This window comes from Triturus cristatus, chromosome 1_2 (assembly GCF_964204655.1).
Source record: "Triturus cristatus chromosome 1_2, aTriCri1.1, whole genome shotgun sequence".
NCBI lineage: Eukaryota > Metazoa > Chordata > Amphibia > Caudata > Salamandridae > Triturus > Triturus cristatus.
Window position 1 is genome coordinate 589,369,879 of NC_140580.1, and position 13,260 is coordinate 589,383,138.

General features: G+C 47.0%; 1 protein-coding gene across 17 annotated transcripts in view; it reads right to left on the reverse strand.

Moving 5' to 3' along the window:
* The window catches only part of STN1 (STN1 subunit of CST complex), a 480,640-nt gene that overhangs the window by 23,636 nt on the left and 443,744 nt on the right, over positions 1-13,260 (reverse strand). For 16 of the 17 annotated variants that reach the window (XM_085606864.1, XM_085606874.1, XM_085606790.1 and 13 more), the window contains one exon: positions 7,064-7,753. The exons of the other annotated variant lie outside the window; for it this stretch is intronic. In XM_085606864.1, coding sequence (XP_085462990.1) covers positions 7,596-7,753 — 158 coding nt within the window. In that variant the 3' untranslated portion in view covers positions 7,064-7,595. Of the gene's footprint in view, positions 1-7,063; positions 7,754-13,260 lie in introns of those variants that run through there. 17 annotated transcript variants of the gene reach the window in all.

The window sequence follows — 13,260 nt, forward strand, 5'->3', positions numbered from 1 at the left end:
ACAGATCGGCCCTCACCAGGCCCACATCCACGAGGACCGAGTCAATCTTTTGCGCCAGAGTGTCAAAGCGCTGGTCCACTGAGGCCTTCATCTCGGCGATGGCGCCCATGACGTCCCGGAGGGTCAGATCCGCGGGCAGAGCAGGAGCATCAGTCGGGCCAACAGGGGACCTACGCGGCGCCTCTGGAGATCCCTTCTGGAGGGTGTAGCGGTCCATGCTGTTAGACTGAGGGGTTGCGCCACGGCGGGTCGATTTCACCTTTGCCCGGTCGCCATCTTGTTTCGTGGACATGGCTCCAGTCCCCAAATCGTGCCAATCTCCTTGAAAGGGGCTGACAAACCAGTTCACGGGCTCCGGGGGAGGGCGACCACAGCTCCGAAGGGCGGATCACAGCTGGCGGGCCGGCAGGGCACCCCGATGAAGCCACACCACCGCACGCCGCCTCGCGACCCTACCGCGCTTGGCAGCAAGGAGGGCGCGAAAGCGAAAGTGAAAGTGCGGGGTACGCGAATCGCCCAGCCTCGCCCGCCGCTGTTGTTCACTTTGTCTCCGGATCGCCCCACAACTCCAATCCGGGGGGCCGGCGTGGAGAAGGCCGCAAACCTCAATCGATGCTCCCGCCGGTGTCCGAGGTCCGATTTGGAAACGGAAAACGGGTGGCACCTCAGCTCGGTCTCACGAACACAGTCCCCTCGTCTAGGACAGGATATGGTCAGGATTTATGCAGGAGGTCGCGGAGGTCCTCGGGAGCCTCGCACCTACGCGGCCATCTTGGTTGCGCGCTAGGCTCCTCCCCCATAATATAAAAGTTTTTAATGTGCTTATGAGTTGTAGTGATGTTAGCTTGTTCAATAATCTTTTTTATCTCCTTTCAGATCCTACACGTGCCAGGGCTCCTGGGTGTGTTCTTTTTACCTCGATATTAATTTGCCTCTGTTAGAAGGTGGTTCTGACACTATGGGCCGCCCGGATTTTTCGCTTTTTGAGAACCTAATTGTTGAGCTTTTACTGTGGGGAGCCTCATAAGTTGGGACTCACCCACAGTGAACTCAGGATGTAAGAGACTGCATGGGGAGTTTACTGGTGTTCCCCTGGCTTGACCAGGCCACTGCGCAGCAGTTGGAGTAAGGGACACCGGGCTAGTTACATGCAGACACATGTGTACATGCGTGTGCACACGTGTATGGGCTGCGCAGGGGAGATTCCTAGCGTGCGCAGTCCAGGAGCAGCTACTAAGTGAATGGTGTGGCAGGACTTATGCAGTATTGGGTGGTGACATGGAATAGGCTTTATACACTGGAAAGAAACATGCCAGGGAAAGTCAGTGTGTTTTACTGTGTTTTCACTTCATTATTCCCCTATGGGGATGTGGGGCCCATGGCTAGATAAACTTCCATTAGGCCTACAGATTCCAGACACGCACTTAAGTCCAATGTAGCGAATGTGAAAAGAAGTATTCTGCAGAGTCTAAAGTCATGTTTGTACTGCTTTTGGGTCATCCAGAACTGTCATATTTCTCTGAGCCAGCCATGACCAGACCCAGGCTGAGGGCTGACCTCAGCTGGATGGATAGATAACCTTTCTTCCACAAGCTAGGGCCTCCTCTCCACGAAGACAAGATGGGTGGGGCTACAGGCCAATCCATCAACCGCTGTCGCTGGGTGCAGGCACCAGGCTGCACCAAGGAGGGAAGGCAGCGTGGGGGGAAGGGGCTTCCGAGACATGTGGCCAGAGACACTGGACGACGCCATTTTGAACAAACCCAGAGACTGGACAAGAAGGAGGGAGCAGGGGCAGGGGCGTGATGTGTCGCTGTTTGATAGGACCAACAGAGACTTCCTGCCAGCCCCCTACTCAACTTTTAAAATGTGCTTGCACAGGAAGAGAAGCTCTCTCTGGGGCGTGGCCTGCTGAGGCTGAAGGTGCTGGAGCCTGGCGCAATGGGCAGTTGGAAGGAGAGACCCCCTGGCTGCCCCCAGGACCCTAACAGCACCAGAAGAAGAGCACAGGACTGGTGCGCAGGAGCAGTGGCCTCTGTGCAGGGAGAAGAGAGGCCAAGGATGAGAGCCAGGCAAAAGTCTGGCGCAGGGAGCCAGTTAAGACAGCTCCCTGCTGAATCCACCCTCTCAGAAAAGAGACCCCCTGACTGCCTCCAGGACCCTAACAGCACCAGAAGAAAAGCCCAGAATCGGTGCGCAGGAGCAGTGACCTCTGCGCAGGGAGAAGAGAGGCCAAGGAGGAGAGCCAGGCGAAAGGCTGGCGCAGGCAGCCAATGAAGACAGCTCCCTGCTGAATCCATCCTCTCAGAGACCCGAGGGCGGAGGAGAGTGTTCCCAGTGGCTGGGGCTGGTAAAGAGGAGCATGAAGCGCCCCATAATGCCTCGCCAGGCATTTGGAAATCTGCAGTTTTGGTGCTTTGTGGCCCCCAGAGGAGGGGGGGGTCACCCTCACTTGTGAAAAGGTGCTGGGGGGAGCTGCTGGAGTAGCGCAGTCTTCCCCCCCAGCACGAAGAAAAGTCCCACCCTCAGTGTCATAGGGACCTAAAGGAAACTACCCCTCAAGGGCTCAGCTAGCATTTAAACACCTTCTAGGCTGGAACTTTTGTTCTACAGCTGAGTGTGTGTGTGGAGAAGTGCATCATGGAGTGAAGGGCTGAGTTGGGGATGTGTGGAGAAGTGCATCCCCTGGAGGTGAAGTGGTGTAATTGCACCAAAATGCATTTACTAGTGGTTATTTATTTTTAGGTGGACTGAAAGTCACATGTGTAAAGTGAAGTACCTGTGTAAGGTGATGTTAAGCTAAATGGACTTATGTTGCTGGACCTTCCTTCTAGGGGTCTGGCTGTATTTACGTAATCCCATGCTTTTACCTGTGATTCCTTTTAAAGTGAAGAGGTGCACTGTAGGAGAAGTGTAGTTGCCAGGAGTACTTCTTTTGAAGGGACTGTAAGTCAGATGTGTAAGGAGAGGTCATAAGCCAAGTGGGGTTATGTTGCCAGACAGTCCTGCTAGGGTGTCTGGCTGTATATGCTTAATCCTGTGATTTCTTCTGTGATGCCTTTAGGGGCTGTAATTGCAATGCATTCAAATGATCAACCAAGGTGAAGAGAACTATCATTCTAAAGTGTGCGTAAACATGGATTTTTGCTGCTGCGCTTAGGTGAAGACCCCAGACTGCTAGCCCTTAAGATATAGAGGTGCATACTTTATGGTCAGTAGGAGATGATCAGTCAGGGTCATGTGTCACCAAGGCAGGTTTACCCCTTTTTAATGCTTGTTGAGGTAATGGGGTGGGTCGCCACTTAGATGGTGCCAGTGCGCAGGGCCCTCGCTCCAGGTTATGTTCAACTAACTGCATTGGGGGCAAGTTGATGTGCATACATGGGAGTGTTGGTACTAGACCCCACCCCCCCCTGCGGGAGAGGTGGAGATGTTATGCAATGCCACATAGTAATTCCAACAGCTTATGTATATTTGTAAATTGGTGCATAGTATTGAGTAGTGTGTGTGTTTAATAAATGTACTCTTACTTTTATAATGCAAAGTACAGACTGGACAATGAATTTTTGAGTGTAATTTTTGCGCACCTGCAAATGGCGATTACCAGCCCACACCACCTCCCTTGAGTAAGCCTCAGACTGCTCTGCAACGCTACCCTCTGAGTGTCAGGCGCTACAATTGGGTGTTTGGTTCCCAGTGAAGGACAAATGTAGTCATGTTATTTGTGCAGGCCTCACAGATGCTACCTCATTTTCCAACAGCCTCATTGCATTTTTTCGCAATTGTTCATTTTCTTATATTTGCAATTATATTTGCGGAGGTGGGATATACGTGGTGTCTTGTTGTGAATACTGTGTGAATGGTGACATAGAATGCAGAGTGGTTGCTAAGGGGGTTTCTAACAGTGTTGGCTGGCCTTCAGTGAGGTGTAGGCTTCTTGGACTCACCTTATCGTTTTGGCGTGTTGAATTCTCCTGCAGAAAGTTGCGAACAATAGGCTTAACATATAAGAGAAGTATTGTTATTGTTAATTTTAGCCTTGACTATCGGCTTCCAAATAATGACATTGTGCTATATATAGTGACAAGATATGGATACCTGTAACACAACATAATGTAACATAATAATCTAACTTTACTCTGACCTTTGTACAGTTTATTTTGGGCCAGGTAACAGTCCCGCAGAACATCGGTAAGCATCATAACAGTGTGAAGAAATGTGGTCAGATTATACAATATTGTTTTAAGAGGTGTTCATTGTTGTCAGTGGGGTTTTAACATTATGCATTATTGGGAATTCTATTGTTTGAATAGATATTGGCGTGGGATATTGTACATTTTGGAGCTGTTCAGGCTTGTTGTCTACAACAGAATTCTTGCAAAGCCAAGGAGCACCTCATTCTTTGCTGGGCGCCAAGAGCCCCTCTATTGTGTGGGTATTGTCTCCTTAGATGTATTAGTTTTAAACTTTCCTAGGCCAAGATGTTCTGCAGCAGCGTAACTAAGAATTGAACAGGGTGTTCCAAAGTGCTGATTCTTGGGGACAGGGGCGGCCCCTCCATTAGAGCAGAGGAGCGCTGCACTCCCTGCCACCATCCTCAAATAAAACAATCAAAAAACGGATTTTAAATCCGTTTTATGATCGTTTTAATTTAATCCCCTCGACCCGCCCCCACAAGTCTTAGGGGTGGGTCCCAGAGGATGACACTGTGGTAGGGGAGTGGTAATGCACTCCCTTCACTGCCATCTCAGGCCGGCTAAAACCGTCCTACGCAGTAAAGCACTCTCGAGCCCCAGCTACGTTGCTGGGACTGGAGAAAGCACGCAAAGTCCCAGCGCTCAGGCCAATCTTGAAGCTGCTTTCATGCAGCGTCAGGATTGGCTGCAGTGCATTCTGGGAGCCTGCGCCCGATGCAGCGGCGATAATCAGGTACGTTTAACCCGTTCCGTGCTCATGACAGAACCACTCCGTCATGAGCCACGGGTGCGCTGTGCTCATGACGGAGTGGTTCCGTCATGCTGCGGCCGTTGGCGGCCGCTCCGCCCACGCGGCGCTAATTCCCCGCCTGTGCGGGCGATTAGCGCAGTGGGCGGAGTCGTGACGGACCTACTCCGTCATGAGCACAGCTCGCCCGTGACTCATGACGGAGTGGTTCCGTCACGAGCACGGCGGCACCGCAACTGCCCCCAAACCCCCCCAGCGCCGCGACGGAATTCCTGCCGCGGCGAAGGGGTTAAGAAAAAAAATGGTATTATTATTTTGTCCCTTGACCCCTCCCCCAAGCTCCCTCCTCCGGCCCACCCCGCCTCTTTGGTAGGGGATGAGATGCTACTGCTTGGGGAACACTGCAAGTTAACTGGGCTCCTAATTGTTGAATTGATTAAATGTGGATCAGTTTGTTGGGCTTGAGAGAAGTTAACTGGGGGAGGGGTGGACAGCTCTTGTGACCTACAACTGATACTTATTGGATATCATTAGCAGATCTGTGCTACTGCAGGTCTGCTTCTAAAATTGGAAGAAAATTAGAAGCAGGTCCAGCTGAAGTGCTCTACCCCAACCTTCTGCTATACCCACAGAAGAAAGCGGGAGTCGGGAGTAAGAACAGCTCATGGCGCAGGTTAGAACTATACTCTCTGCTGGGTGGGAAGGTCACTCTTCCCCACGGATGAAACACAATGCACTGTCCAGAAAGATCTTGTCCTTCCTACTTTAACGGTATGAATGCTCCTGCTCGTCATTGCTGCTCCATTGTATATCGCGGTAAAATAAATGTCGATTTGGAACTACTTGATGCATTCTACTTGAGTATCTTTTTTAGGAAATTGTGCCTTTTGAATTTGGCCTAACTGCCATAGCAAAAATACGCGACAAATGGGCTACTTTTTTAACATACTAAGAGCTGATCTCTTTCTGTTCGCTCACTCCTCATATGGGAGACGCTTGCAACTGTGAGTTGGATCTGACATGGTTATGTCAGAATATTTCTCTGAACTAGTTTTATATCAATATTTAACTATCTTTGGCAAAGCCAATATGTCTGGCTTATAAATGTAAGTACCTTTCAGTTTTGGAAGGGTTTAGGCATTCACCAAGTCGCCATACATGCACTACCTGTCACTCAACTTTGCACTCGTATATCAATTCATCCACCTTCTGATGCATTTTTGCATTCACCCACGTACACAACCGCAATCAAACACGCACACACACACTCAACAACATATGCAAGATAAGAAAATAAATAGAAAAAAGAAACGTGCTGCTGCATATAAATAACAGGCATATACTTGCAATGATAAATAAAATAGAAAATATAGCTGCAGATGGCCACTTTGAAATGGTATTGTACATAGCGTTTCATTAGTTTAATGTCCCAGCACGATTGGCACATTTAGAACCAATCTGTTTGCCACCTAGACATGGTAAAACAATGATACAGTATATACAGTACCATTACATGATGGGCGCTTGAAAAGGCAGGAAATGAAAAGAATGAAAAGAGCAGGAACCAAGAGGCCCATTAGTACTGTCGAAGAAATTGTAGTATGCTCTAAAAAATGAAAATAAAAAGTGGAGAATGAAAGAAATAAAGTGATCATATTTAATAGGAGAAAATGAAAAACGAAAAGATTGATGCCCACCAGCCCTGACATGGAGGTGAACTTATTTTCAGGCAGATGTGCACATGTGATCAGACAAATGCCAGAGGGCAACAGCCAATGGCTGAAGTGAGCTGACCCACTGCCCCATGCTGTATACTATCATGGATGGAAGCAGACAGTAAATGACACTCCTACTGACCAATGGCTGAAGAGAACTGACCCAAAGTCACTCTATGTACACACACACATATATACATATTGCCACAGCCCCTTTCTGAAGGCTGTGGGGCAGGCAGGGGATACTGGGCCCAACCGTCAGGGTTGTAGCCTGCAGCCTAACAGAGAAGTGCCAGAGTATTAGACTTGCCAGCCAGCCCTGCCAGGCAATATCCTATCCCCAGACAAATGTCTTCGAAATTCCAGTAATATTGGTCGTGTTAGATAAAACTGCAACATCACGATTTGGCTTAAAGGCAATGGTACTTTTATTGGGTATGCTCGGTTACAAGTTCTAAACTACTGTTTCGAAAAGTTTTGTTTTTTTAATTGAACAATTCGAAAACGTGCATCTGGATGCGAATGCAATTAGCTCAATTTATAGTGCTCTCCAACCACTCTCTCTCGACACAGGCCTATCCCATTTCATACTCATTGATAGTCCATCTTTTGTTTTTTATTAAAAAGAATCAATTTTTAACACACTAATACCTTTTTCTGTTTACAGTGTAATTGTTTAAAAACATTTAGTTTATTTGATGTGCTAAAATTAATACTCTAGTTCATATTTATGGGGTTACAGATTAAATGAGTGAAAATCTAGCACCATTACCAAAGACATCTCCCATTTCATTTCAATGAGATGTCTTTATTCTGTTAGTTCCGAGGATTCGTACATGCTCTGAGTGCGAAGCCTTCATGGTCTTGTGTCCTTTCCTGTTGTGTGGTTTCTTTTCGTAAATCTGCCAGGAGGAGGGGCTGCACACCCTCTTTGCTTTAGAAGACGGTGTAGTGGAGTTCCATGGTGCTCACAATTTGGCTGTCACTCTCCAGTGTATTCAGAACACGCTTCATCACAGCTTCACTCACACCGGAGCTGTACGTCTGCCGGACACAGTTCAGCACGTGTAAGATGTGACAACCTTTTTCAGCATCTACAAAAATAAAAGAAAATCGTAAAGAAGGCGATCATGGATATTTAAACAATTTTCAGTAACTCAAATAGGAATCTACAGTAGACAGCACAATCTTCTCATACATTGTTTAGAATTCTATTAATAATGATAAACATATTCCCCACTGGTTTTGTGAAAAGTTGAATAGGAACTAGTACTTCTGTCTGCATCAGCGTTCTGGGTAAAAAGGGCTTCCCTGTTAAAAGAGAGTCCAGCTAATAACATGTAGCCTTTTTGTTGTTGTTTAAATAACCAATCAGGCGCATGTCAAGGCCAACACAACGCTGCCACTGCCCTCCCAGAATTGCCTTGACCAAATGCTGGTTATCGTATTATTACAAAGGAATTTCGATGGCGGATGTCCAAATGTACTATCAAGCCATGCACCTCCTGGTGACCAACGATTGGCTGACCGGAGGATAGAACGACCCAGCTACTGGACAGAGCTGGCTCTAGTAAACCTTGACAAAGTCATGGGACTGCTCTACGGATATCCAATTCCTAATCCCTGACTAGGGTAATCTTTCAGTCCTGGCGGGGGGCACTGTGGTAAATGCAATGGTGCACTACACTTACCCAACAAACCCCACTGTGGCAAGGTCGCTGCCTTCAACACACCTCTATTCTCCAAGGATTTAAAACCTGGGACAACATCGGAATAAGGACCCTAGGCAACATGTGGGAAGAGAACCACATTAGGTCCTTTCATGACCTTCATCAATACGCTGTCTCCAAAACCCAATTCCATAAATATCTGCAAATCAGACATTGTCTTGCGGTATATAAAGGTGATCTTCAAGCACTGCCGGAGTATAGCCAGTTGAAAGCCCAGATATTGATGGGCAAGATGGAGAAGGGAGTGGTGTCACAAATCTATCGCACCATGGTCAATAATGCCCATGACGTCTTCACCCCTTTGAGGAGGAAGTGGGAAGCCTGGTTTAGTCTTATAGAGGATATAAATTGGCTATTAACCTGAATGGCCGCCCGTGAGATAGCGGTGTCATCTCACCTATGACTTGTTCAACAGAACTACCTGCACTGTACATACATGACTCCCTTTAAAGCATGGCAGGCGGGTAAGCTGGAGACCCCCACTTGCTTCCGATGATGGGACTCAAATGCATATGTCTTTCACATGACGTGGCTATGCCCCCTAATCACTGAATGCTGGAAACAAATAATGCGTCCCGTCTCTCAGGTTTTGGGGTAAACACTCACCCTGTCACCGAGGAAGGCTCTGTTGGGAGTTCTGGACAACCTTGGTAACACCAGAGGGGAGAGGTATCCGTTTTGGGGATAGCTACAGTGGTGACGAAGAGAGACATTGCTCGTAGATGGAAACTGAATAGTGCTCAGACGATGGCTAAGTGAAGGAAGGGGTTAGACTGGTGTGTGGCACAAGAAGGCGAGCGCAACACTATTTCTAATGCTGCTTCAGGATATTTATCATTTGGATTATAGGAAGAGCTTTTTTTTAAAACTTACTTGCGAATGCTGCACATGTCACTTTAGAACTCGTCACCACCACTATACTTAGTCCTCAGCGCTACCAAGGTGTGCTGGTGTACTCAGTCTGTAAGAGCCGGTCACCGAAAGTCACGCCATCTTGGTTAGCGCTCTAGTGGCCAGACGTACTCCTCACTACTTAAGGAGACGCAATGCAAGCGCAAGGTAAATGATTGATTACCCACTGCGCGTCCTGGAAACTTTTTGCTAACTGCTTTTAACTGCTTTTACCTGATTTTAGAGCCACTTTGCTGCTTTTAGAGTTATACTGCTGTTTTTAAAAAAGGGGGCATCAGTACTATTTGCACTATTGGCGAGCGCAACACTATTTCTAACGCTGCTTCAGGATATTTATCATTTGGATTATAGGAAGTACTTTTTTTTAAAACGTACTTGCGAATGCTGCACATCTCACTTTTGAACTCGTAACCACCACTATACTTAGTCCTGAGCGCTACCAAGGTGTGCTGGTGTACTCGGACTGTAAGAGCCGGTCACCGGAAGTCACGCCATCTTGGTTAGTGCTCTAGTGGCCAGATGTACTCCTCACTACTTAAGGAGACGCGATGAAGGAGACGCGATGCAAGCGCGCAGCGCGCTCGCGCACCAACGGCGCGCCTAAGGCAAGCCAGTCTGCGCCCGTCCGCGCACTGATCGCGCTCAGCGCCAGCCACGCTGCATCTTCTATCCCTCGCCTTACCTACACCAGGGATGAACTCTTCTCTATGGGTACTGAGAGGCATATTATCACTGGTAATAAGGGAAAGACTGGGGGTAAGAACATTTTGGAAAATGCTGGGTTGAAAGTTCTTAAGTGCGGTATGGTTAATGTAAGATCCCTTGTTAAACACCACTCGGAAATCAATTCATTGGTTGAAGATTTAAATGTGGATATTTTGTTTCTCACTGAAAGTTGGACACGTCCAGATAGGGAAGTTGAACTAGGCCTAGCCTGTCCTCCAGGCTTTAAAATATTTCATAAACCAAGAGCAGTGGGGAGAGGGGGAGGGGTAGGAATTATATACAGAGAAACCTGGAATCTGGCCCCTATGGATGTAGAGGAGGTACAGGGCTTCGAGCTACTTGGATTCTCACTCACAGAACGTAGCGGCCGTCTGTACTCCGGAATTCTTTGCTACAGACCCCCTGGGAGAGTTACTCCTCAATATCAAGACCTGATCGATGTGATATATAATCTGTCACATACTCACACTAAACTATTGATTCTGGGTGATTTTAACCTTTGGGAAAACGGTAACTTGGAGACCGCCCTTAAAGAATTGCGCCAAGCCTGTGTGAATACAAACCTACACCAGTTGGTATTGCAACCCACACATGCAGGAGGTCATGCACTGGATCGAATTTTTGTTAATGATTCAGATGTAGCTGTAGAGGAGATACTCCGACTATGCTGGACAGGCCATTTCTTGGTTCTTTTTTCCTTGAGGTTAGCTACCACACAGGAACATGCCCTTAACCCGACCAATATTCGTATGGGTAGGGAGTGGTCTAAAGTTTTAGCTCTGAAAGAGCTCCCACGACTGGCCAATGATAGCTGTTTTGACATCAATAAAACGGTGGATGAGAACTATGAGAAATGGAGCAAGATTATTAGTACATTAGACCAAGTGGCCCGATGAAAAAAATTAAAAGCAAAAGAAGCGTCGGCTCCCTGGTACAATGAGGAGTTGAGGCTGATGAAAATTGAGTGTAAACAGGCAGAAAGGAAATGGGGAAGGAACTATGGGGAAGGAGATAAAGCTGCATTGAAAAGATTGCTACATATTTATAAAGAAATGGTGGGTAAGACCAAAGCTAAATACTGGGAGGAAACTATCCTAAGTGCACCCAATAAGTCAAAAACTCTCTTCAACATAGTACAGGAAATGTCTAATCCTGACTGCGCAAAGAATAAGATCCTGGCTTCACAACAACTGTGTGATAATTTGGCACTGTTCTTTGAAGAAAAAAATCAATACAATTTTAATTGGATTAGACACTCCTAGTGAAGGAGAGAAGGATAGTACAGCCGATATTCGGATGTTGTTTAGTAGTAGCACTCTAGATGAAGGATATACTAGAGAACACATGCCGGTTCTGGAGATTTTTCAGACCCCGACACAAGAGGAGTTTAATACTATTGCAGCTGGTATCTCCTCAGGCTCTCACCTGGACCCCCTCCCACACAAGTTGTGGAAAGCGTCCGGAATGGAGCTTTTCCCGCATCTACACCTATTATGCTCCCAATCTCTAACTAATGGCATGGTCCCAAAATGTTGGAAAAAGGCGGTTGTGTCCCCCCTTTTAAAGAAAGCCTCTTTGGACCCTTTGTGTCCATCGAATTACAGACCGATCTCCCTGCTACCATATCCGATAAAGGTTCTGGAAAGAACAGTAAGCAAGGCGATTTCGAAATTATTGGAAGAAAATAAACTTCTGGATGAAGTTCAATTTGGGTTCCGTCCGGGACAAGGTACCGAAACTGTACTGGTGACAGTTCTTGATAACCTTCGAATGCGTGCCGACAATGGCCAAACTGCTATTCTAGTACTTCTGGACATGTCGGCCGCATTCGATACGGTCAATCACAAGATCTTGATTAAAAGACTTGAGGAGAATGGTATTAGAGATAAGGCACTGGACTGGTTGCAGTCTTATCTCTCAGATAGGCAGCAGGCAGTAACCCTGACGCCATTTCTCTCTCAGTATAGTCCGGTAAAACATGGTGTCTCACAGGCTTCGGCTATTAGTCCAATCCTTTTTAATCTCTATCTGCGCCCTCTCATCTCCTTTACAAGATCATTCGGCATTGAAGTCATCAATTATGCTGACGATACCCAACTTGTCTCCTCCCTTGAGGGTAATACTGCAATCCCTTTGGAAACATTCCATAGCTGTGTGCAGGAAACAGCAGGCTGGCTTAGAGCTAACTCTCTGCAATTCAACGGAGATAAGACGGAAATACTATACTGTTCCGCTAATAAAATTCCTTGCCCTCTACCGTTGGATTTCTGGCCAGCCTCTGTAAATAACCCTCTATCGCCAGCTAAAACAGTGCGTAACTTGGGAGTATTACTAGATAGTAATCTTCAGCTGGACTCCCAATTGAACAAAACAGTGAGTACCTGTCTGTCTCTGCTCCGAGCCTTGCGAAAAATCCTCCCTTTTCTGCCAATGTCAGCTAGACCACAAGTTGTAAGGAGCATTATTATGAGCAGACTAGATTACTGTAACGCGCTCCTATTGGGAGCCCCTGACTCCTTGTTAAAAAAGCTACAAAGGATTCAAGTGATTGCAGCTAAGCTTGCATTAAATAGACAACGCAGAGCATCTGCATCGCTTGCCTTAAAGGATCTCCATTTGTTACCTATGGCACAGAGAGTCCAGTTCAAGGCACTCTGCACTGTATATAGGGCAGCACACAAAATGGGACCTAAGCCGCTGCAGAGAAAATTTCTCTGGTACTCCCCTGCTAGAAATCTTCGCTCTTCCTCAGCTAATTTAATATGTACTCCACATTTCAACAAGGCCCGTCTAGGAGGCAGATCATTTAGTCTGGTAGCTTCCAGACTATGGAATTCACTGCCTATTGAGATCAGACAACGTGATAACTTGCTGAGGTTTAGGAAGAATTTGAAAACCAGATTCTTTCCAAGAAATTAATCTTTAGCCCCCTGATTAGTTTTTCAGTTACGCACAGTGTCTGTTAGTGGTATTCTCAGCGTCAGGATACCCGTTGGGTGGCAGCCGCACTATATAAGTACTCTATACATACATACATACATACATACATACATACATACAAAAGGACCCATATATGAGGCGAGGGGCTGCCCCCTAAAACATGAATGGATATGGGGAAATGGTAGGACCACTATGGTCTGTGGACCAATTAATAACTGTTATCGTCTGTGCCGCTATGTCGGGTGCCTGGATGGATGCAGGTGGGTGGCGATGGAAAGGTATGTAAGTTTTGT